At 38.8% G+C, this 25,191-nt stretch overlaps 1 protein-coding gene across 2 annotated transcripts in view; it reads left to right on the forward strand.

Moving 5' to 3' along the window:
- The window catches only part of POU6F2 (POU class 6 homeobox 2), a 315,511-nt gene that overhangs the window by 277,813 nt on the left and 12,507 nt on the right, over nucleotides 1-25,191 (forward strand). For both annotated transcript variants that reach the window (XM_086468248.1, XM_086468249.1), the window contains 2 exons: nucleotides 12,874-13,080; nucleotides 24,635-24,803. In XM_086468248.1, coding sequence (XP_086324374.1) covers nucleotides 12,874-13,080; nucleotides 24,635-24,803 — 376 coding nt within the window. The remainder of the gene's footprint in view (nucleotides 1-12,873; nucleotides 13,081-24,634; nucleotides 24,804-25,191) is intronic.

Genomic DNA, 25,191 nt, shown 5'->3' on the forward strand with positions numbered 1-25,191 from the left:
GGACACAAGCATCTTAAAGTCTTTTCCAACCTAAATGATTCTGTGATTCTTCATGTGGGCTGGCAAAGCTGAGCTGTGGAAGTGCTCTGGATGTTCCTGGGGAGGAACATCTCGGGTAACAAGAGAAGAGAAAGGCTGTAGCTGCAACTGTGAATGATGTCCTCTGAACTTGGGAAGGATCTGTTAACTCGGTGAAATTCATTGAGGTTCACTGACATCCTGGCTGCCACAGTTGCAACAGTAAGTTGTGCAAGACAATAGCTCCAGGGAAATATTTTAAATGAACTGTAAGCATAAGGGTTTCTTCTATCAGTATAATTTCATTTTTTTCCCCATCTTGTAGCCATGCTCTTAAACTATCTCCACAGTGTGTAAAAATGACCTTAATGTATTTTCCTCTTGTATTGGGAGTGTTTCAGTGCTGATGAAAGTAAAGTAGCACCCTCTTCATTCTACCCGCAGGAACCTATAATGCCAGTAAATTTTACTAGAAAGTGCAGCACTATTATCCCACTTGCAACTCTTGATAGAGCACACCACAGTCTTCAGTTATCTTAACTAAGAGGAAATATAAGAATATTACATAATATAGCAATTTTTTTCTAATGACAAGTAGGATTGTTGCTATTTATTGTTTACAGCACCACTATAATCACAGCTGGAATACTGTGCTAAGGCCTGGTTCTAACACAGAAAAAAAACTGATAGCCTGCCCAAAATAACTTCAGATGTAAGCGTAAGACAAGTGACACACAAATGGAGAAGGGATCCTGGAAAGAGCTGATCTCTGCCCTTATCCTCCCCCTCTTCTAGAGTGAAGAAGCTAAAAGAGCCCCTCGCTTTCAGTCCTCTGCAGGTCATAGTTGAGAAGCAAAGGGAATCTTTTTAGGACTGATAGAGACATTACATGCAAGGACAGAAAATGTACAAAGTGTTTGCGATCCTCCACCTTCCCCAGAACTGGCCTCAAGGATATGGGCTCTGCTGACAGCTGAAGAGAAAGATGATGTATTTTGAATTCGTATCAAAACACATAAAGAGGAATTTCAGTATGCCTGTCTGTATAAGTAGCATGTTGCTTCAGTACAGTAGCAATGTAGGTGCTGCAGGTGGGATTACCTCAGGTCCACTATTGCTTTTAATAATAAAATCATAGTTATTTAACTCTTCCTTAAGCAAACTTATGGACCAGCCCAGAATGAAACTGATAATTAAGCTGTATGTCCTCCTCACAGGTTCATTAAACACAGCCTCTCGCCATATGTTCCCCAAATTTAAGAATAATGTAGTTAGATTTAACTGTCTTTTTTTTTTTTTTTGACTATTTTTTCAGTTAGAAACATCTTGAACGTACAAAAATAAATTGATAGCCCTGAGAGGGACCCAAATCTGTATATAAACTACCACAAACAAATGTATTTTGAGCAACGGGAGCAGAGCAGTGACTGAATGCTAGATATTTATCTACAAATCCACAGACAGCTACCTCCTGAGTTAAGTGCCATTGCATCAGGAGAATGTTTTGTCCTGAGAGAGATGCTAGGACCAGTCATTTGTGGTAGATACCATCACATATACCAAGTATCTGTATTACAGAACTCATGATTATAACCGTGATTTGTGTCGGGTGGTGGCCGGAGTGGAAATGTAAGTCCAGCTGTTAAGGTGTGAGCAGAACACCTTTCTTTCCTTTCTGTCTGTCAGCTCAGGTGAAACAGATTAATGATGCATTTGATAATGTGAGATACTTCAGCCATTGCGCTTTCCAGCAGTGAAGCATACGGTCCCACTACTAACGTCCAAGAAAAGAAACAGCTGAGGGTATTTTCAGTGAGATAGTCACCTTTGACATAAAAAAAACCCCACCCTTTCTTTACATGGTATCTTTTCTTGATACTGTAAGGTAGCCTTCCAAAAATTACTTAAGGCTTGTAGGGATACAGTCAAGAAGATAAATAGTGTTTATAGGAACATATTACAGATTGTCCTGGTTTGGCTGGAACAGAATCAGAGCACAGCCATGCTAAACAGGCTCTAGTCAGCCAGGGCAGCTGACCTAAGCTAGCTACAGGTATAGCCCATCCCATAACGTCATGGTCATTATAAAGGAGGGAGGTTTGCTGAGGAGAGAGAGCTCCTGTGGGGTTTCTGCAGGTGTCCTGGCTGCATTATTTTTGTCTGCTATTCTAGGTACTTGGTTTATGCCCTTTCACTATTACCAAATTTAGCTTTGCTGTTATGTTGCAACTGGTGGCTAATGCCATATTCCTTTCTAATTGGCTGGTGTTCTGCTGGGTTTCATCCTCTGGCTTCTCCTGAGGACTTCTATCTGGTCAGTTGTGATGACTGGATGTTCATTTGGCTGAGTATAACTCTGTATATCTCTGTTGGTACAGGTGGTGTTTCATTAAATCTGTTTCACTTCCATCATGAGTCTGCTCTCCTTTTCCTGACTTTCCTCCCTGGTTGGTGAGGGTTCATTGGGTGGTAAAGTGACTGTTATAGTTCAGCCCTGGGTACAGGCTAAACATAGGCACAGATGATTGAATGGAGAACTGCAATTTTAGTGACTTTCCAAAGGTGAATTAATTGGCAGAGCAGTGCACTGAACCAGCAGCCATACCAAATCTCACAAGGTAAAAAGAACTAAGTCTGGCTTATGTTTGGTTGGCAAATTTTCAAAGAGGCATTGGCACCGAAATGAACAATCAGCTCTTTTAGTGATGGTTGTGTGACAAAGGGAGGTTATATTTTATCTCAGGAAGGATTTTTTTTCCTAGAGATTCAGACCTAGAAACTTGGAGTCATGACCGTTTTCCATCCAAGAACTTGCATATGACCCATCTAAACTTTCCCACCTCCTTTCAGCGAAATGAATTTTTCATTCTTATCCTGAACATCCACATAACTGTGCTGCACTATAATGAAATTCCGCTTTATAGGCTGGAATATTGATTTCCATAGTGATGACCAATGGTATGGAGGTGATCCAGAATGGTTTGTTCTACCGTAGTCATACTGGTGATTAGCGTTGTGGTTCGTTCTCAGTAGCCTGAAAATCACTTGTTGAAGTGCATGCACTGTAAAATTTAAAAATTTGGAAGTATTTCAATAGTTCTGTCTGGATTTGTCTGGCTAGGGGCAAGGGTTTGCACAGTTATTCACCTAAGCAGTCTTGAGCTTCTGTAGACTGCCATGTTAAAAGTTACAACAATTAATAAGACCAACAGTTTTCTCTTTTATTTAACTAAAGTCCAGATCATCTAAAATTGTAGGAACGTCAGCTGAAGAAGGGCACTGTATTTAAAAGAAAGTCTTGTTGCACAGGTGCAATGTTGAAGTGATGTATTGACAGACAACTACTGTGTAATCCATAGTCATTGTATCTGGGCAGCAAGCTCAAGATTTGTAACAGTATTTGAAGAAACATGATTGTATAACAACAACATTGACTATCATTGCTACTGATTGATTGCAATATCTGTTAGCCTTCTTGTAATAAATTTTGGCTAAATCTGAAATGATCAAATGAAGCAGCACGCCTAACTAATTTCACCTTTGAGTTACAGACTGAGAAATCTGGTGATCTCTGATAAATATTTTATATAGCGTATGTAATTTGATAGTGAGAAGATGAGAGTAGATTATTCAAGAATATATTGATGGCCAAGAAATTCTTTGACCTGTAATCTCATTAAAGAACTGTGGTCCTAAAGATTGCATCTGAAGATTATTTGATGGCTAATGACTTCGGTCCAGTTTATCATGGAGAAATGTCCAAGAAACCTTGGTATTGGTAGTCTAAACAGACAAGTCAAGGCTAGAATAAAACATCATTAAGCCTTCAAAGTCATTTGTCCAGAATGCACTTCTGTTTTCTCAGGAAATTTCGTCAATGAAAATTAAAAAGAAAAATAAGTCTTTGAGTATTCCAAATTTAATATACATTTGCAAGACCATAATACTTGTGGAGTAAATTTCTCAGGAATGGCATCACAAGATGAAGTAGTGACAGCAGTGATTGCCTACCAAAGGCAGTTAAGAGAGTGCCATCTCTTTAATCAAGCTTCTTGTCTATGCAAAACAAGCTAAAAGGAGTTACCAATAAAAAGAAATAATAAAAATAGAGCACCAGAAATTCTCCCACTCACCCAGACACAGACAGTAGTGTGCAGCATTCCTTTTTTAAAAGAGTAATATTACAACTTGAAAAATTAAAACAGCTCTATTTCAGTGAGAACTGTGGTGGCAGTAAAGAACATTATCACGTTCATACCTACACAAGATTATGTCTTAATAGCAGCTCTTATTTAAAAACCACAGGATCAAAGAGCAATTACTAAACCTTGCCTCATTCTGGCTCCTGACCTCTGGTCAGCGTCTTTATGGTAGTCCAGTACCGTGCGATACAACACCAAGCAGCAAAGCTGGTTCTGAACAAGCTGATAATGTTGTCATAGCACGGAAGCAACCTAATCGCATTGGCATGTATTGTGCTTGGCCCAATTAGCCTTGCTGAGAAAGGGCGATTTGTTTCCCAAGCTAGCCTTGAATGGCTCAGCATGGTGTGTATTCCAAAGTGTAGGGATGTCTACATTTTCTTCTACTGTGTGTTAGATTCTGACATGGCTGAAAGCAAGTCCACTCTTTAAGCTACGAGGGAGAAGTAGCACTAAATATGTGTATTAATGCCCAAAAGAGAAAACCCTTATTCTAAATGGTTCGTAATTTAAAGACAAAAAGTAATGGTAGGGTTTGGAGATACAGAGCATATACAAAGCCTGCAAAGGTTGAAAAATTTTATTTCAAAGCTGGGATTTCCTGTCTCTGAGATGCTTGATACTTAGTTGAGATTGAAATTTTCAGAGAAGCTAAAGTAGCAATGATACTTGTGTAAATGACTACGAAAATATCAGCCTGCATGAAAAGCAAGTAGATGTGAATTAATATTTACCAAAATATTTTTGTTGTAATTAAATCTAGAAATTCATGCTGGTGGCTCAGTTGCTTTGTATTTGCTTCCTGAAAAAATGAATACCGTTACTTTTTGTTCTCAAGAGTATCTGCAGAAAAAAAAGATACCAGAACTGCACTTACAAAAGTGTATTTGCTTGTATACACCCTACAAGGATCTGCACAGCAATCGAGCAAGCTGCTTGTGGTTTAGGAGACAAGCAGTCAAATGCTAAAAACAGTAAGTTGTGACTTCTTTTTGTGATCATCAGCCATTATTAGAAATTATGGCGGTTTTGTCATAGCAATTCTGTTTTGACAGTATTGGCTGTTTTGTCACAATATAATATTGTGGATCTGTTCTCAAAACAAACAACAATATTGTATACAAGTCATCCATCAAATAATTTTAAATAATGAACCCTTTCATAAGAATCTAGCTAGCTGATTTTCAGAAATGCTTGATACCTGTAAATCTAATTAAAATCAACAGCTGCTTTCCTCAACTCTGAGAACTGTGACCTCTAAGGATCCTTATGCCTGACTTAATTTTTTCTTTTAAAAGGAAGCTAAATCTGATAAGTAGATTGCTTAGAAAGAACAATTCAGCAGACATTCAACACAACTTTTAATCTTTAATTTGGTAATTATGTATCTTTAGATTTTTCTAATGAGAAAATGTGATGCTGTGTTATTTGGGATGTTTAATAAGACACACTCTTTTTTATGACTGTATACATGCCCCTGCTAACACAACATAACTGTATTTACTTGAGAAAAATTTCACCACATAATTCCTACAGTGGTGACAAATAAAGTCCTGTATAGTTTGATGTTAGTATACAAACATTATTTTCTAAAAAATAAAGCACTGTAAAAGTCAGGCAGGATGTCAGACTCAATGTTCCATTATGATGCTTCACAAACAATATACCATCCAATACATTGTATGATATATGAACAATACTTAACCTTGAAAATTATAGTTCCTTACATGAAATGGTGACTCAGAAGCACAGATTCATAGGTGCCTGTTTCTAGTATCACTTGTTCTCATAATAGCATTTTGCTGTGCCATTTTTTGAAGTTCTCATCAGGAAATATAATACAGCAAAGGAAATTTGCAAGCTTTGCATAAATTAATACTGCTTTTACCTCAAAAGACACAGGCAGCCTTAGCCTCATCCTGTCTTGAGGTTCAAGAATCATATTGTCGTTACTCCAAAGAACAAGATGGAGTAGCATTTCTTTCAGAAGTAGTCTGCAAATGGAGCTTGTATTCATGCTTGCAGTTTTTCAGTGTGTAGATTGGTAGTATACATAGTACAGTGTATACAAATAGCTGGGTTTATTGATATTGGTAGGTAATAAATCATATATTTATGAAAAGAGGTGTCTATGTGTTTGTAATTTATATAGGTGGTATATAAACATACGTGTTATTAAGAAAGGGGCAGCTGCACAGAGGCTAAAGAATCCTGTGCAGATTCTCATTATTCTGTCCTTTCCTCAGTCATTTTCTCTTTAGATTATCTCCTTAAAGTAACTCGTGCTGAAACAGTGACCACACAAGAGCAAACACATCTGTGAACAGAAGCAGCTTCTAAAGGAAACTTGCAAAACTGTAGAAAATTAACCAAACCCTAAACACTGTCCTGTGCACTGTAGGTGGTATGACTGCTGGGGTTAAACTAGCTTTTGGCCCTGTAAAACCAGAAAAAAAAATAATTTAAATGTACCAGTATCATACAACAGAAGCCAAAGTGAATTTTCATTTCAGACTATATTCTAAGGACTAGAAAACGAAGTTGAGTGAATTATATTTAAATCAGCAAACATTCACTCACATCATGATTTTTTTGGCTCACTAGGGAGGAGTAAGACCCTCACGCATTCTGTTAACAGTTTGAGATGTTAAATTAGCTTATGTGTATATGGTGGTTTGCCTCATTTTACTGAACAATTTTTCTGTTGCTCCTTTTACTTTTTCCCTGTTTTTCTATTTTATTTTTATATTGTACTTCTGCTGCTCCTTCAATATTTAAAGGGCTATAACACTGATAAAATGGGAGAGATGTTCATTTTGATGATATTACTGAAAAAAACCTAACATTTCTTTTTTATAGTTAAAGACTTCTTTTCAGATGAAATGGTACTCTTTGCTTTATGTCAGCCTTGCCTGACAGTAGAAACCACTTCATGTAGCTGATCTTTGATTTTACTTAGCCTTTTCACCGCAGAAACAAAGGTAGTTGTTGAACCATTCATTTGGCTACAGTTTGTAGTATTCCTTTGGTTGTGCTAGGAAAACAATGAAGCAAAGTGGCATATCTGTTTTTGATGAGGGAAGAAGGAAAACAACTTAAAAACTGTTGTATGCTTCATTTTCATTTTGGAGTATCATACTAACTTCACCTAATGTCAAAGCACAATTGGTTTATTAGGAGCCACAAGGAAAGATTCACTGCTGGGAAATCAACAATTAGTCCTCCATACAGTTATGCAAAATCTGACTTTATATCTTCAGAGCAAATGGGGCTACAGCTAGACATTTATCCCCAGAAGTTCCAAGCAGTCACTAAGCTTCTGCCCACAGCCTGCTTTTAGGCTGTGAGTTGCAATGTAATCCACAAAGGCAATTAAACATTAAGATGTGTTGTCAGTCAAGAAAGGATAAGAATAGATATTTTTTTAATGTTTTTCTTTCTTAAGGATTGGTCGCTTAAGGGATCAGATGTTTTTATTTGATTTCTAAGAAGAAACTGAGCAAGACAAAGGACCAAAATCTGCTTAACAGTACAATAGTGACTAGCACTTCAGTATATCAGTGCTAGTATATTACCCTGCCATTGGGGGTAACACCCACAGATGTTGCTGATATGCTGAGGGTTTGGGATTTTTCCCCTCCATGGTTAGCTCCACTCCTTGGGATTTCTCCTTAATTGTGGGTTTATTCTTTCATTGCAGACGAATTTACATTTTGCAGGACTGTGTAGGTAAAGACCGCTGAGCCCACAGATGGTATGTAGGAGCAGATCAACAAATTGACTTCATGTGCAAGCCAAGCCTTACAACTTTATTTCCTATAAAAAACACTTAATCACAGAAGTTGTCTTGGCAATGCAAGATTCAAGTTGTAAAATTTGAGGGGCCTGATCTAAGATATCTTGAAATCCTAGGATTCTAAAATGACACTAACAGATTAACCATGGAAAATATTCAGATGTCCTTAAAAAAATCACCCTGAATTTCCTTTCAAGTTAGAAACAAATAATTGATTTTTAACATTTAGTTAACATCTAGAAGCATAAAAAGCTGAATTAGCATCTGTGAAAACTGCTCTATAAGCACCTGAAGATGCAATTGATGTATCTATTAATACATAACCAAAAATGAAATAACTTTACTGAATACTTGAAGTGAAAATCTGACTCCACCAAGGCTTCTGGCAACACTCTGTCACTTCAACAGGGCCAGAATTACAGTCTTGATGTTTTAATCAGAGGTGGACCAAAGCCCTGTCTCTGTAAAAACAGTGAGGTCTGAATTTACATTAAACATCTTAGTACGATTTCCAGTGTCACATGGGCACTACATTTTGTGCCTACATCTGGAACCTGTACCTCAGATACAACCAGGTGAAATTTACTTTAATTGACAGTGCTCTGCAGATTACTGTGCCTGACACCCTTAGAGGCCATGGAGCGCTGACAAGGGACCCTTGGACTTTCAAAACTGTCTGTTTGTTGTTTCGCATATGGCACCAGTTTTGCAACTCCCCTGTGAACATTTAGTGCTTGCTTTCAGTTGTATGAGGTACAAAAGGAACTGTGAAAATCATATACACAGTGTGATAAAAAAAAAAACAAACACAAAACATTTAAAATTAATTTTTGTAGCACGACTTTTATGGATGTGTTTGTTTTCTCAAGAACATGTTTGACACATGGAATGTTTATGAATTTGAGTCCAAACATTGACAGAGTAGAAGCCTCTTTTGCTATGTCTCAGAGAACTGTTCAAGGCCAGGTTGGATGGAGCCCTGAGCAACCTGGTCTAGTGGAAGGTGTCCCTGACCATGGCAGGGGGGTTAGACAGGATGATCTTTAAAAGGTCAACTCCAACCCAAACCATCCTCTGATTGTGTGATTCTAGGGGTATCTTGCAGGATAAGTCCCTGTCACATGCTATTCCTGAACTGTCCTTGAATAGAATCTGAAATAGCAGCACTTGCTAGAAAGGAGCAATGCCTCACCACTAGGGAAGACACTGGCAATTAAATAGTCTGCACTGTGGCACACCAGTGTCTCAAGTCTGTGTCATGGTCTTGTTTCATTTCTTCAGAAAATTTAGATGTATCAAATACATGAATTGTCTTCATAAAGTGTCTGCTTTTATGATACTTTGATGGGACAGATTAGCAAGGCCCAATATGAAATTTCATACCAAAATTAGAGGAAGATGGATCTGGCCCAGCATCAGGATGGTCCCACAAGGTTTGAGGAGGGGATCTAGTTTCAATACTTCTCCCTATGTATGAACTGGGGAGCCGTTAGGATATTTAGGAGAGGGTACTTGGAGAAGGGGGAACTTGAAAGGGGAAACTTGAAACTGGATTTAGCCATACCAGAGATGCATGCCATGAGCAGCCCTGTTGGTTAACCAGAAACAAGTGGACGTCTTCTTTCTTTTTTCTTTTTTTTTTTTTTTTTTTGAACAAATATTTTACTTTATTTTGGTATAAAATGGGAAAAAAAAATCTTGAAATCTCAGTAAGTTTTAGAAAATGGGAAAACTGCTTCCCATTCAAATTTACCCTTGGCTCCTACAGTAACACCCCTGAGGGTGTCCGTTCATTTGTCCTTCCGGAACACCTCTCCCAGCTGTGTTTTCCCTGCTCCGTTTCTGGCCGTGTGCATGTAAAGCATGCCATGTACAGAATGGTGTGACACACATTAATACATATAGATAGCCTTCTGCTTCTGACCTTACAAACTGTCCACTTCAGCACTGTCATTCTATAAAATGTCCAACTGCAGTCCAAGAAATGCATTTTAAATGTGAATGCAAACATTTCTATTACTGATAACACCAGCGCAGCATTTTTTGCTTTGCTGGGATTAGGACCTTGATAGTTAAAGTTACATTGGAGTAATGACACTCCAGGGTCACGTCCTTTCCTGACATGGCAAAGGAAGGAAAGCCCTTTGCTATGTTTCTGCTGGTAACATTAAGAAGGATTATTCCTTGTGTTTGATGAGGTATGTTAAAAGTAAAAGAATACATTTGTGACCCATAATTATTTTAGGTTGCCAATAACTGGGAGAAATTTACACGTTGTGCTGCACAAAAGTTGTATTTAATTCATGCTGAAAGTCAGATTTATAGAAAACATTCTGAAATCTGGTAATGCTGTACATAAATGCCTCCCTCAGAGAACAGCCATCTTCTCACATGAACAGTAAAGCAGTTGCAGTTCAGCTAGGGACAACTTAAAAAAAAAAAGAAAAAAAAAGTACTGTGATCTGCAGAGAGCAAATGCAGGAAATTCCAGCTTAGAAGGCTAACTCACAAACTCTATCTGAATATGCTTCAATGTGCTTCACTTTCTTGCTCTGTAAAATGGGGTAATAATCTTTATTGATCTGTCTACCTTTTAGGAATGCATTAAGCAGAACTTAAATGATATCCTTGCAGTGTTTTGAACAGTTTTGATATATGCAGCTCTTACAGTACAGCTTAGTAGCTGGGCTTGCCACTTTACCAGGTCCTCCCACAGGAGACCTGTCCTGCTTTTCTTTATGGTTCTCTAGTCTTCCCATTCAAACTTCTTCTAACTGGGCAAGTTTGGTAAATTGATAATGACTTCCACACCTTGTTGACTTGTTAGCTGAGCTGCTATAGCTAACCAAGCGCGCTATTTTCCCCCAAGGAGTCGGTTCAAATTGTAATGTTGTACTTCACAGTTGAGCCTACCTAGAGGCATGCCATCGGGCTGTGACTGCTGAAGGAGAAGTCACTCATTAGGATGCTGTCACTTGATTGAGCCATACCTTAGCCTAATAACAGAAGGAAGTGGGTGATCTTCTGATGAGAGCTGCCTGCCCCTCCAGCTATGCCTGAGCTGGTTGGATATCATTGCATGATGCTTTCTTGAGGATGGATTTTCTGGGGTTCTTGTGTGTTGCCACTGGTGATTTAAGTATGGAGAGGTCTTCACAGATCCCTGTTACTCTTCACAGCACAGTTCATACATGTATACTTTTTATATCTTTAGCAAGAGATTCAGAGTTGTTCCTCTAGTTTTGCTCTCTCAGAAAGCAACTCAGTAGTCTGCCTGCAAAGCCACTGACATTTTCACTAAACAGTTATTTTAGAGCAAATTTTACGCTGTACCCATTGATACAATATAAATTAATTGTTGAATTCAATAGGAACTCTATGTGTTTGTTTTGGAGACAAATTTGCCTTCAAGTTTTATTAGAAACACTTTAGCCTGTTTTCCTGAGGAAACTAGTCTTATGACTAGTGCTGTCTATCCTTCTCTCCCTCTTTCTATTCATTCATCTCTCCATACCTATCTAATGGCTTTGAAACTGCTAACTGATTTCAAAGAAATTTATCAGAAATAGAGATCTAAAAAGACGTTTAAGCTCCTAAATGGAATGAGAATCGGTAGATAGACTGAGGAAAGCTACCCTGTTACTATCCCCACTGAGGAAAAAGAGGGACATCCCAGCCCTAATCCACCCTGTTTCTCAGCAACCAAGTAGGGCTACACTAGTTAATGCATGTGATAAGGGACATAGGGCAACTGGGGTCATACTAGTGGGGGATGAAAGGGACATACAGCATGAGGGATATTGAGGATAAAGAGGAAGAAGCCAAGCTTCTGGAGAGGGAAGACTGGAAGCCTTAGAAGGGGATATATGTTTTCTGGAGGGCTATGATAAAGTCAGAGGAGATGTGGTGAAGGAAATAGGGCTGTGTTTTGTATTTTCCTTTTACTGTTCCTGTTGCAATAATCCTATGACTCTAGCTTCACTTGCTCTTGTTTGCAAAAAAAAATTTGTTTCATTCCCAAGTTTCATCAGAAGTTTATAAAAAGAGTCTTCCAACAGTGTAACTTTCTTCAGCCTAGCAGTTTATTGACTAATAAGCTTTCTTACAGCATCTGTTTGACATCTCATCCTAATATTAGTTTTACAGGCACATTCACATTTTAGGAAATCACTGTATTATCAAGTCTGAGATGTCACAAGTGTCTCTTTCTGCAAGTATTTGCCCCAGAAATGTTAGCTAAAATGTTTTATCTAATACCATCCCTCCCGTTGTGTTGTACTACTTAGTTGTCATCCAAAAGCAGCTGCATTTTTATGAACGTATCTTAATAAATCATGTCCTGAAAGGCACCAGTATCTCTTTGTTCCTCCCTGAGATCACATGGGAGTAATAGGTGGTCATCTAGAGTACTAGGGATCAGTAAACCAAGGAAAATTATGTAAGCACCTCAGTTCATAGTTAATAACGTTGTACAGATGAGTTGTAGAAAGCAAGACAAACAGACTGATAATTGCATCTCTTTAAATCTGTGTCGAAACGACAGGTGGGAACAAAGCATCATCCTGGGGCCAGAGTGTGGCCCGGCGTTTGTTTCAAACACTGTCAGCCACAGCAGATTTGTTGGGGATGACAGTGGACGGTGGTAAAACATATAGGTGATATGTGACACGACAAATGAGTTTGAAAGTCCTCATCACCCCAGTAAAGGAATGGTTGTTTCCCACCCCTAGCCTGTCATATCTGTCTCTCTGTGCTTATTTCACCTAAGTTTGATTTAACATGTACAAAACAAGTAATTAGGCGTGGCAAGTGTATGCAGCATGTGCGCATTTTCCCTTTCTATGTTGTTTTTTCCAGATTATTGGAACAATCCCACTGATGCCTAATCCGGTCCCCTCCAGCCAGGCGGCAGGTGGAGCTCAGGGACTTCAGGTGCAGCCAATAACTCCGCAGTTATTGACTAATGCCCAGGGTCAGATCATCGCTACTGTTATCGGCAACCAGATACTCCCAGTGATCAACACCCAGGGAATAACACTATCACCGCTCAAAGCAGGCCAGCAGGTAAAGTGTCTGTAGCCTGAATGATTACCAAAACAGATGAGCAGAAATCTTCTACTCCTCACAAACTCTTTCATGGCCTTTCTAAAAACTCCTGCTTCTTTATCATTTTTAATAACCAAAGACGAATTCTATCATACACAGCATATTAATGCATACTATATATGTGGTCATTCTGTAATGTTGTATTATATAATTTATTTATACATTCAGAGGTTTATCCAGTTTTTCTTTTTTTTTTTTAAGGACAGTATAGGGCCAACTAAGACATTTTCTGCAGTGAAAGCGCAGCAGGAACACAAGACAGGAGAGGTCCATATGACCTATAAAGTTCAGTTCCTTGGTTAGTGGTCACCGAGTACACTAGGGTTTGAAATGTTTTGGAACATGCAGAAGAAACAAAGAAAAATATAAACTTACTAGTCTTCTTCATTGGAAAATGAGATATGATTGTGCCTATTTGCTTAGATAGAAAGTATTTTTAGGGAAGTTGTTATCCAGTGTAAGGCGCCAGGTAGTTCACAGACTTCAGGATGGGTGCAGCAACATCACCAAGGTCTGAAAAGATTTCTATAGTTCTTTTTATAGTACTCTAAAGTTCATTAGTTTTGTCTACATCTGTACAGCAAAGAACGGTAGCACCACCTCTTTTGTCTGAAAGAGAGGAAACTGAGGATGGAAAATACATCAAATATGACTACCAAAAAGGTACTTATAAAAGTGTCACTCACTTAAATGTTCATCTTACCATTCCTATTGCTGGTAGCGCTGGTTTGCTAGTCCTGCCCATGCCCGCAGCTGCAGGTAGCAGCCTTTTGTGAATTTCTGAAAATCACAGGCCCCCCTGAACTCCAAACTGATGATTCTATTTTTTGTTTTAAAATTTCGAAGTAGTGAGCCAATGGATCTCTAAGGCGACTTTTTTGGGTTTTTTGAAAATGTTTCATATCCAAGTGGTTACATACACCTTTTTTTTTTTTTTTCTCCGTCCCATGCTCTGTGGTATCTAGCAGAAGCATTTTCCAAAGCACTTGTCATCTAGCTAACTTTTTTTTTTCTTTAATGGCAGCAGACTTATACTACTGGCGAGTGCTTTTGCAATTGTTGCATGCAAGTGGTTTCAAACAAAGTGGGATGGATGCAAGGGCGGGCTCTGTGTTCTCCAGCACGGGAAAGCTTGACAATGGAATAAGAAACTCAGCAGTTTACATTTGGTTTCCTGAGGGTGTGTGGGGTGGGGTGTTTCTTTTTGAGTCAGTCCCCTGCAGAGATCAGATCTTCCCCTCCTTTATGGGGGAAGCTCTCAAAAAATGTAGCAATCCTGAGATCCCAATTGAAACTCATGAAATTCAGAAGTAGAGAAGAGAATAGAGGTCCTGTATTATTCCCTGAGACCTTCTCACCCGCAGAGCAACACACCTTCTGAGTCCTTCAGCAAAGCAACCTCTTCCAGGCAACATCCACTAGTAGTATCAGTGGGCAGAGAGGAGACAGACATGCGAGCTTCCTCTGCACAGCTAGTGGCACCGGGCTCTCATAAAGAGACAAACTGCTGCTCAAGGCTGCAGCTTGCTGAATGAGCAGGGGTTCAAGGTAGAAAGTCACTGCTTAGCCATATCGTGCTGTATTGTACTTCTTTACCCAACCTGTGTGCTCGTGATCTCAAAGGTCTATTCCAACCCTATGATTCTATGTGCAACGATCAGCTGGCAGAGATCATCAGACAGCAGAGCTTTGGTTGTGTCCAAGAGCCAAAGATGCACCCTCTACTGTGCTGGTCTGCCCAGCAGTGCTATGTAGGTAGAAAACATTATTTTGCCAAGAGCAGTTTCGCAGGGTCCAGCCTGTGCCCCTCGCACAGAGTCCTGAGGTCCCAGGGGTTGCAGGAAGGGCCACCAAACAACGCAGAGCCTACTTACCCGTGTCTGTTGGAGCCTGATCAAGACAATATTTTTGATCGGGGGGGGGGGGGGGGGGGGGGGCGCAAAAGTAATGCAAATACTACATGAAAACATAGTACACATTATCATTTTTATAGGAACCGCAGAGAATTATTTCTGTGTATTTGTGCTCCCTCTACTGGCTTTTCTGTTTTTACTGAAGGAAGTTGTAGGAAATTTTGCCATTTATTTCAGCGGGACCAGAAAAGAGGTATGAGAACCAGATTCTTGACAGGAATAACACTGATGGATAGTCAAAAGCAATTGAACTACTACTATCCAAAATTCCATATCATTTGAAAAGTAAATAGGATTACACAAAATATAAGGAAATCCTGAATTTATCTTATTTCCTGGGTAAAGACTTAGCCACATGGTAGTGTTTGGCGAACGATAGTATATTTAGTCACAAGTTTAAAACCTTGTTTTCAGAAGAACTGAGTGCTCAAACTCAGAGGGCTCAGCAGGAATTCAAAATATTTTTTAAAATGGTGTCACACAGCATTTGGTGTCTTGTAACTTGATGAAAGGAAGACTACAAGACAAGTTTGGGAAAAGTCTTGAGAACGTCATGGAGAAATAAATGAGGAAATAAATAATGTAGTAAAACATTCCAGTTGAAGACAATCCTCGTTTAACTTTCAAGCTGTCACTTCTTTGGAAACAACGTACTGCAGGAGAAAGAGCTGACTGCAAGTGATGATAGTTAAGCTGCTGCTTGTTAGCTGAGTCACAACAGTTGAACCTGTGCAGCCTGTTTCAGTTGCTAAGTAATGCATGCTAGTGCTTATTTTTTGCCTGAAGACTTAAATGCCTCAGATATTGTTTTTAGACAGCTTTACTTAGGTAGACTACATGCGTTATTTATTCATACAACTTTTTGAAACATGACAGACTAAAACCTCAATGTCTCCTCATGGAAATGAGCTTGAAGATTACTTACAAGTAGTGTAAAGCAGTGCTTCTTTTTCTGTGTCATAAATAGGTTGCTTTTCAATATACCCCAGCAATTCCTTTCTAATCCTATTCCTCTTGTTTTTAAGAATAAATAGATGTTTCTGATTTATGTTCTTTAAACTACCCACAGCAGGGATTGTTTGTCTTTAAATTACACTGAGTAGTTAAAGCTTCAGTGTTTTCACTGTTTTCCAGGATTTTGCTAATCTAAGCAGCAGCATCTACGCACACACCAAGAATTCTCCTAGAAATTGTAATGGCTTTCTAAAGCGGGCAGCTGTTTGCATTCCTGTTGTAGTCTATGTCTTTTTTATCTCTGTTCATAAACAAATTTTTCTTTGCCTTTAATAATTTTTAATGCCCACCTTCCAACCATTTCAATTTCCACACTAATCTCTTTGAGATTTTATGATCAGAACTGAATGCCATGATCACGATGAGGATACATCACTGTTTTACATAATAGCATTATAATATTTTCTGCATTATTTTCTGTCTTTATCTCCATTCAGCCTAACATCCTGCTTTTTTTCTACCTACCTCTGCTCATTGAGCAGATTTTTCAGTAAGCAGATGTATCCACCATGATACATCTTTGCTTTCCTGATTGTTAACATGTGAATCACTAAAATGGTTCCTTTTAACGTGAATCACTTTGCACCTATCTACTCTGTATTTCATCTTGCATAATGCTCCCCCAGCGTGTTGTAAACGGGATCTGTAAGTTGTTCATGGTATTCCGTATTAACGTAAGAAATTCACATATTCCTCCTGCTGATTCAACTTCAACATTGTTCATCTTTCCTTGCTGCTTGCTAAAATAATTCAAAAAAATTTTTAAAAATCCTTTGATCTCTACTTGTAGTTTCCTTTCTTGAAAAAGGATGATTTATTCCCTAATTTTATGTTTCTTGCTTTTTTAAGTTGCTTATATCACAATAGAAGAGTACCTTGTAACCTTAACTCCTGCACTTCCTCCATGCCCCTCAGGAGGGATTTTGTCAAAATCCAGGTTGTATGGCTAAATGCATGTGTTTGTTTTGTTCAAGAACAGATGAGCTGCTTGTAACCACTTGTTAGCATTGTCATTTGCTATCAGACTTGAAAATCTTGTTTTAAGGTTTTCTTTCATATCTTTAACAACACATGTTAACACCAATGCAACTGACAGAATTTGAACCATGAATTGGAGTCTTGTGAAACTTAGGAAAGGATTTGCCTTGCCAACTTAGTCAGAGAGCAGTTAGCTTTCTGGTGGAAGCTGCTTAATGAGATTTCCTGTAGAGACAGAGACGTAGAGAAGGAGACACGTGCATGTCCAATGGGAAACTCAAGCTGTCAAAAACGAAATAATTTTTAGATAGGTTTAATCTCTAATAGGTATCTTAAGGTATCTGTTGTCTCCATTGACATGAGAGGGGGCAGCAAATTAACGTTTAGATGAGCAAAGTTAGGTAAGAGGAGTTCAGCTGCCAGTGATAGTTCAAAACACATTCTTGTTTATGAATTCCTTGAACAGCTTTCCTAATAATTGGCATTTTCATCACTATTTTCTTGCCCACACAGAACTGACTTCTACACCTTCTGTTGTTCTCCAGTGTGCCTCATCAAGTGGGTTCCCTTCTTGCTGTTGTCTGGCTCTTTCCTTCTACACACTAGATTCATTAAATCAGGCGTGTAGTCCTAGTTGTCCTCAGACTTGTTTTATCTACACTGCCTGCCAGAACTTTTCATATTTCATCGTGTCTTATAGCACAAAGCTTTGGGCTTCTGCCAACTCTTAATACAACAAAACGAGCTACTAGGCAGCATTTTCTTATGTAGTCAGTTACCCATCTTTTTTGTCAATGGCCATTGTGTGCCACATTAACTGTTGAAAAGACATGGATAGCTCTCAGACGGGTCTGTGGTCATTCTCATACATCTGCTCGCCAAATTTCATGCCAGACATTTTCGTTCTGCAGTCTCAACCTACCACATACACCCTACCATCTCATTATCACAACTCTATGCAATCCCTTGTTATCCTCTCTCATTAAAACCTAACCAGCTCTCAATCATTTTCTCTCTGCAATGCTCTTACTGCTTTGATGCTGTTTTGTTTTATGAGAAATGCACTCTTCTTTCTGAGTGTTTGAATATAGCCGCTAAACTGTGTTGTCTCAATCCAATTTTGTTTTTCTTTTGCTTTCTATACGACTTTCAGTGATGAGGGTAACAATTTTTCTCTCTCTTTTCCTTTACCATCAGTGTTGCATAATTCCATTTAATCCACAGATAAAATTACTAGATTTTTGAAAGTCAAGATTACCAGACTATTTGCTAGAACAAGGGACTACATTAGATTTTCTGTGCCATAGCATGAACACTTGACTTGTAACTTACATCTCTTCCTGACCAGTTTTCTTTGTGACATCTGCACTTGTAGGAATAGAATATCCCCCCAAAAAAAGTCAATATAACTGCACCACACCATTTGGAATAGGAAGATATCACTGCACTACCTGAATGATTCTAAGGAACCAAGGCATAGAAAGAGTAAAGCACCATTCACTGTAAGAACATGACTTTTACTTTTGAATTATGCACTTAGCTACACGTTTAAGTCTGTTACTGTAATATTGACTTTATATCACTCCTGATGGGGGTCAGAAAGATGACTGATGCACCTGATTTGCTTATAAAATTTTATCTTCTACAGCAGCCCAGCTGCGTCCTCAGCCTCATTTAGTGAGCCGAGAGACCTTCAATTACAGCTTATACTTTGAACGTCGTTCTGATCCCACAGAAAGGCTTTGAAAGACCTTCAGCAGACGCTGTCAAAGTCCAGCCCCCAGTTATGCGCATAGCACACCAGCTGTAGTCTTCATTTTGAGCTAAGCATGGGCACAGCCTGTGTGCATCCGAAGAGCTTTTGTATGCTAGTTTCCAAATGCACTTATTCTGTCAGTCTAAGCAGTGTGTGTAGAGGCCCTTTATACTATATATACTACATTATACTATACTGAGGGATAAGATATTTATTAGGTATCAAATAGCTTTCATATTCAGATTCATATGTTCACTTACTTGAATTTAGTTGAGTAAGCTAAATTAGGGTGATGGGGTACAGTATTTGGGAAACATTCTGGCAGATTCAATTGTGAAAGTGATTCAGTGTGAAGCAAGTAGATACACATAACTTATTCTTTCCATTTAATAGAAGATTTAAGAAAACTTTTTTGAAGCCCAAGACTGGTCATGCAGTTTGAGTAGGTTTGAAGACAGACTTTCTCTGCCATGGTGCTTTTGAGTCATGCAGCGGCCACAGGGCACAACTACTTTTTCTCAAAAACAAATGTATGGCACATTTTGGGAAACATAAATGGAGCGGAGAACTCTGTTTACGGGGAAAAATGGAACATGAAACACTTAAACTACTACTTCTGCAAGGCATTATCATGGCATTTCAAAGTGTTTGGGAAAGTATTTTTCTTTCTAGGTATTTATTTTTCAGCACCTTCAATGGACTTTAATCTTCACTAGAGCTGATGACCATATTTCCCAGGAAGAACCAGGACATCAGAAAATATTGAAAATCTTTATTTGTATCAAAAAGGGGATTGTTTAAAATTTATTTCTTGCTCTTTGTACCACTCTGCTTAGTTTCATCTTTTCTGCCCTTTTTGTTATACTTGTCTTTTTCACCTCTGTTTTCTCTAATTTGTTGTGTTTCCTCATCTCTCAGATTTCCTTTTCATTGAATCATAGAAAAATAGGACTGGAAAGGACCTAAAGAGGTCATGCAGTCCATCCCCTCCCCCCAGGCAGGATCAACTGTCCCTATATCATTCTTGACAGATGTTTGTCTAACCTGTTCTTAAAACCTTCAGTGATGGAGGTTCCTTGACATCCCTAGACAACCGAGGTCACTCTCCTTAGCATTAGAAAGGTCTTCCTGATGCCTGACCCTAGCCTCCCCTACTGCAATTTAAACCCATTACTTTCTTCTCCCTTCCATTAGGGCATATTTTGCCCTTGCTGTTTGTCCACATTTTCTGTAAAACCAGTAGGAGCTCTGTCATGATACAGGGCAATAATCTCTCAAAAGTTTGTTCTCTGTTTCCATTTAGACCTTCTCTTTCCTCACCTTATGCAAAATACCTTGTTACTCTATCACTATCATGTAACTTTCTGGATGCAGGGAACATCCCTGAGCTCATAATAAGACTTTAATACAGGACTCCAGTCATCCATCCCAGGTGTAGGAATATCCTACATACATAATTTAAGAACAAAATTTAGTCTTACAGACCTAATTCATTTTTCAGCTCCACAATTATCAATCAATACTACCTTTACTGTTGACAGCAGCATGTAAAACTGATGTAAAAGAAATACGAATCGAGAACTTTGCATTCTTCAGTTTATTCTTATAAAGTATGTGCTGCACTTTATGCTCCTCATATTCATCTATTCCTCTAGCTGTAGTGTGCATACATGTATTCCTGCCAGATACTGATCAGTGTTGCATACAGTCATCATTCTTGGCGTGTCTACTATATCCATCTACACAGAAAGGCACTTACATCAACTGCTTCTGCAATTTCTGTGCCTCCTTCTGTCTTTGGATGGAAAATGCACAACAGGCATAAATATAATTCACATAGTATGTACGTATCCAAAATTGGGAAAAGTCAGCTATCACAAGTTTGAATTGATTCTGTCATCTAGAATCTAATTCATAATCTGATCGTTGCCTCTCCTTAAGGCTATTTCTGGAGTGGAAATTATAGTGGATGAAAAGAGAGAGAGTATTTTAATGCAATTTCATGACACAGATAACTATCATTGTTCTTTAAGCAGGACATTTATGGCTTAACAGTCACGTCTGTAAAACAGGGGGTGTGCTGGAAATTATGTAGGGAGTTAAAGATGGAATCCTCCTCAGTCACTGATCAGGCCTTAAGGTGACTCTTCAGCCTCTCCAACCCCATTGCTCCCTTTTCCCTCACAAGCAGTGAGTTACAAACCAACAATCTGTAAATACCCCTTATATATTGCTATTACACCAAAGGTCACTGTGCAGCAAGACTTCACTAGCCATATCCCTTTTTGCACAGCTAAATTTTGAGAATTTCTTACATTTGTCCAAAGATGTATGAACATCTGACAAGAAAACTGCCAAGCTTCTGGGTATCCCAGTTACTTCAAAAATACATTTGCAAATGGATTGTGCAATACACGTTCAGGGAATCAAACATCTCCTAGACTTAACCAGCATACTGTGCATGTGCTACACTGTGGCTGTCTGCACACTTTGCATGCACTGCTGGAGAATGCAGCATGCCCTCTCATTCTGGCGCTTCCCGGAAGCTTCAAATTTATTGTGTGCATGTTCAGCACTTTTTCAGGGACTATGTATGTAGCATGGCTGGAAAATGTTGGATTTGCCACTTGTGTCTTACATGATCACATATTTGTCCCAAGAAATATTGATGGGAAATAGCATAGAATCATAAAAATTTAAGGCTGGAAGGTCAAGGTTCAAGGGATTATCCACTCCAGTCTGTTGTTGTCAGGCAGAGTAGCTATTCCAGTATTTGTTTAACTTGCTCCTAAGCGCTCTCGTAGGAACTCCACAGGTTCCCCCAGCAATTTATGCGAGTGCTTCACTGCCACATTGCACAGCTTTTCCCTGCATCTAATTTGAATCTTCCAGATTATTGTGCCTTAGTATCTCTGCTATAAAATGTAAGACAGACTCATTCTCTCTTCATTAGCTCTGCCTGTATTTGAGGCAGGCATCATATCCCACTTAGTCTTCCCTTCTTTAGATTAAATATGACCACTTTGTTCCAGGTGTCTTCGTAAGACTCAAGTAACTCCCAGGCCTTCAGCCACTCTAATTATTCTTCTCCAGTTGGTCCAGATTTTTTCTGAAGTGTTGTATCTAGCTGTGGACATGGTGCATCCCCCTGCCCGCAGAGTTCTTTCCAGCACTTAGTAGAAAAGAAGATTCTTCACGTGCACTGCAGTCATCACTCCCACTCACACAGCTTGGTAAGGGAGTTGCCTTTTCTTTGTTTATGCAATGCCCCAGGATTGCTGGTGGCATGTTAAAATTACAGGATCATTTTGAATCCTAACCCTGTATTCCAGACTACCAAAAGTCTCTTCCCAGCATGTCATCGGCATGTAAATTTAGTAAGCATATTCTCTTCTCCATCATCCAAGTTGTTAAGTAACTATTGAGTAGTGCAGAACAAGGACAGACTTCTGTGAAGCACCAGACATTCACATGTCCGTTTCCACAGATAGGTATCTATCGTCTCAGTTTTGTTTTCCAACTACTTTTGCATTCATTCTGCAGCAATTTCATCTAAACTGTTTCCCTAGGTTATAAAGAATGTCACATGGGGGAGTGTCGAGAGACTTGTAAAGTCAAGCCACCTACTGCTTTTTCCCTGTCCGCAAGGCCAATTACCCTGTCTTAGAGGGAGATCAGATTGGTTTGACACAGTTTGTTCCTAACAATCCATGTTGTCTCTTGCTACCTTGTTTTCTTGCGGGTGCTTACGAATTGTTTGATTATTTTCTTCAGTATTTTTCCACGGGTTGAACTTTAGTTGACTGGGCTATAATTTTGTAGATCTTTCTTTTTAAAGATAGCTGCTACATTTACTCCCCCATCCTCACAGATCAGCACTAACATCTTTAAGACTGTTCCAGATAGTGTGAAAGCATCTAACTCGTCTAAATACACTATGTTTTTTCCCTCACCTAGGTTGAAATCTTTAGTTTTGCCAGAGATTCCCTCGGACAACAGACCCAAAGACCAAACGCCTGCCTGTTTCCGAAAGCTGCAGTCTGGAGTGATGTGGCTGCAGCGGCTGGGCAGTCCGCTTCTGCAGCGTTCAGAGGAGGCCAGCCCTCCTAGTGGACTGCTTCCTTAGGAGAAGATGCTATAGTAGTAGACGTTCTGAGTTGGGAGCTCACTATAAATAAAATCCAGCCCTTAGTGATTTTTTTTTTAACGATGCCCAGTGTTTGCATGAGTCTGAAATTTGGAAGCCTTTCAATCTGATTCTCAGCTGTTATCCCTTTGATAAAGTGCCAGTTGGGGTTTTCTTTAGATGTGCTTGACTCAAAAAAACTACTTGAGATAATAAAATGTGTTTGTTTATTGATCCCTAGGGAAGTCAGAATTAGGCTAAAACTCATCAGATAAATAATTTTCATTATTATTAAAGGGTAACTCATAGTTTTTTGCTTCACTTTGTGTTTTATCATTCTGTGTGGGAGGTAGAAAAAGGTAATTTTTTCCATTCTTAAACAGACCCATAACAGGAATAATGTCATTAAAATTGTTCATATGTATTCCACAGAAAAGTGTCATCTTGAATGTGATCAGATACCTTTATCTACTGTGCCATACCATTTGTTGTCTACTTAGCATCAGTCATTTCTATGTGTTCTGGGAGCATATTATATATAATTTGAGTATTACTAATGAATTCAGCTCCTTTTCTGAAGTCATTTGTTCAGTTAAATATCAAAAGAGAAAAACTCGTACTCCTTAGGATTCAAATAGGCCTTTATCTTTCTGCCTTTCTGAGAATGCAGATAATAGCTATCACTTAAAAGTGGGGCCTTTTAGTACATTTTTGCAATCCTTTTTGGGCAATATCAAGAATCAACATAAAATAAAGGTATAATAAGTAGCAGTCACCTGAGTGTATCAGGACTAGATTACTGTATTATTAGGCTCTGAAAGGGCTGTACTGGACTACTAGAAACTAATTCAAAACTGTAAGGTCCATTGTGAACCTTCATTCTGTGGAAAGACTGCCCTTTGGGTTTGCTGGGAGTTTTATGTAAAAATCAGTGTCAGAGAATGTTCTTAGTTTTCAATCCCACATGAAAGCTTATTATAGGCAGAAGGGATTAATGGTTCTTTCCTTGCCCCTAGTGAACAACCAAAGACTACACTATTGTAAAAGTTGTAAAAAAATAATTTGTAAAGCCCATTTCATATACATGTGTGATACACAGTGTATCATTTGCACCTACTGTACTCACTAGACTTTTTAGGTGTGTCTTGACAGTTTTGCTGTGTGTTTTAGGCAAGGACAATTTATCAATTGAGAAATAAGATTTCAACATTTTGGTTTGTTTGCTAGATCTAATGTCATAAAACAAATTATTCCTTGCTTTAGGAAAGGGATTTTCCCCCAGTTTATCTTTTCTTCCCCATTCCTCCTCTTCTTGGCCCTGGTCCTGCAGTATGAAAGGACCTCTCTGAAACAATGCTGATTTGTATAAGAATCCATGTAGGGAATAGAAGTCTGACTTCATGAGTCAGAAAACAGGTAAGGACATGTATTTATTAAATCAGAATGCTGCTGTGAATGTCATAGGTATCTCATCACCCATTTCAAACAAATATTTAGCTTCTAATTAGATTAAGTATCTGGTTAAACTGAGAAAAAATGGCAAGTCAGAATTCAAAAGATCTCAGATTGCTCCTGCTGTAATACTCTGTCACCTGAACTAAGTCCACAGTATTTAATGCTCTTGTGGAATTTGCTCCCCAGAAGTAGATGGGTGAGATGGTGCATTGAAAGTTTCCTATTATTGCTTCATTTTCTAAATACCTATTTTTACATTTTAACATATAGCTCCATCAGCCCTCCCAGACGCAAGTGGGACAAGCAGCCTCACAACCCAATCTCCTGCATTTGGCTCACAGTCAAGCATCTATGTCTCAAAGCCCAGTGCGTCAGGCTTCCTCTTCTTCCTCCTCATCCTCCTCCTCTTCAGCTTTGAGTGTTGGCCAGTTAGTCAGCAGTAAGTATTGCTCCCTGGCTCTCCTTAATTCTCCCCTCTGTTTGTCCTCCTCACTGCTGAGTCTCCTGATCTGCTTCCCTGCCTTTTTTTTTTTTCATATAGTAGAGTGTATATTGCTAAGTAGAGTGACTCTTACAGTGAGAACTGCTAAGTGCTGTCATGGATGGGCCTTAAGGTAAACATGCCTTGAGAAATTGTAATCAATGCTAAAAATGGTCATAAAAATGGTAGCAGCCATTAATTGACTTATGAGGGCAATTCTTGTAACTGAAATGTAGTCTATGTTCTTTGGAAGTGAGAAGTTTTTGACCCAGTCAATATAATGAATTATATTGCTCAGAATTTGGTGGGCAGATAGATCCTCCTACTTTTGGTTAGGCTGCTTATT

The sequence above is a fragment of the Leptosomus discolor genome, chromosome 7 (genome assembly GCF_034619465.1).
Source record: "Leptosomus discolor isolate bLepDis1 chromosome 7, bLepDis1.hap2, whole genome shotgun sequence".
Classification (NCBI taxonomy): domain Eukaryota; kingdom Metazoa; phylum Chordata; class Aves; order Leptosomiformes; family Leptosomidae; genus Leptosomus; species Leptosomus discolor.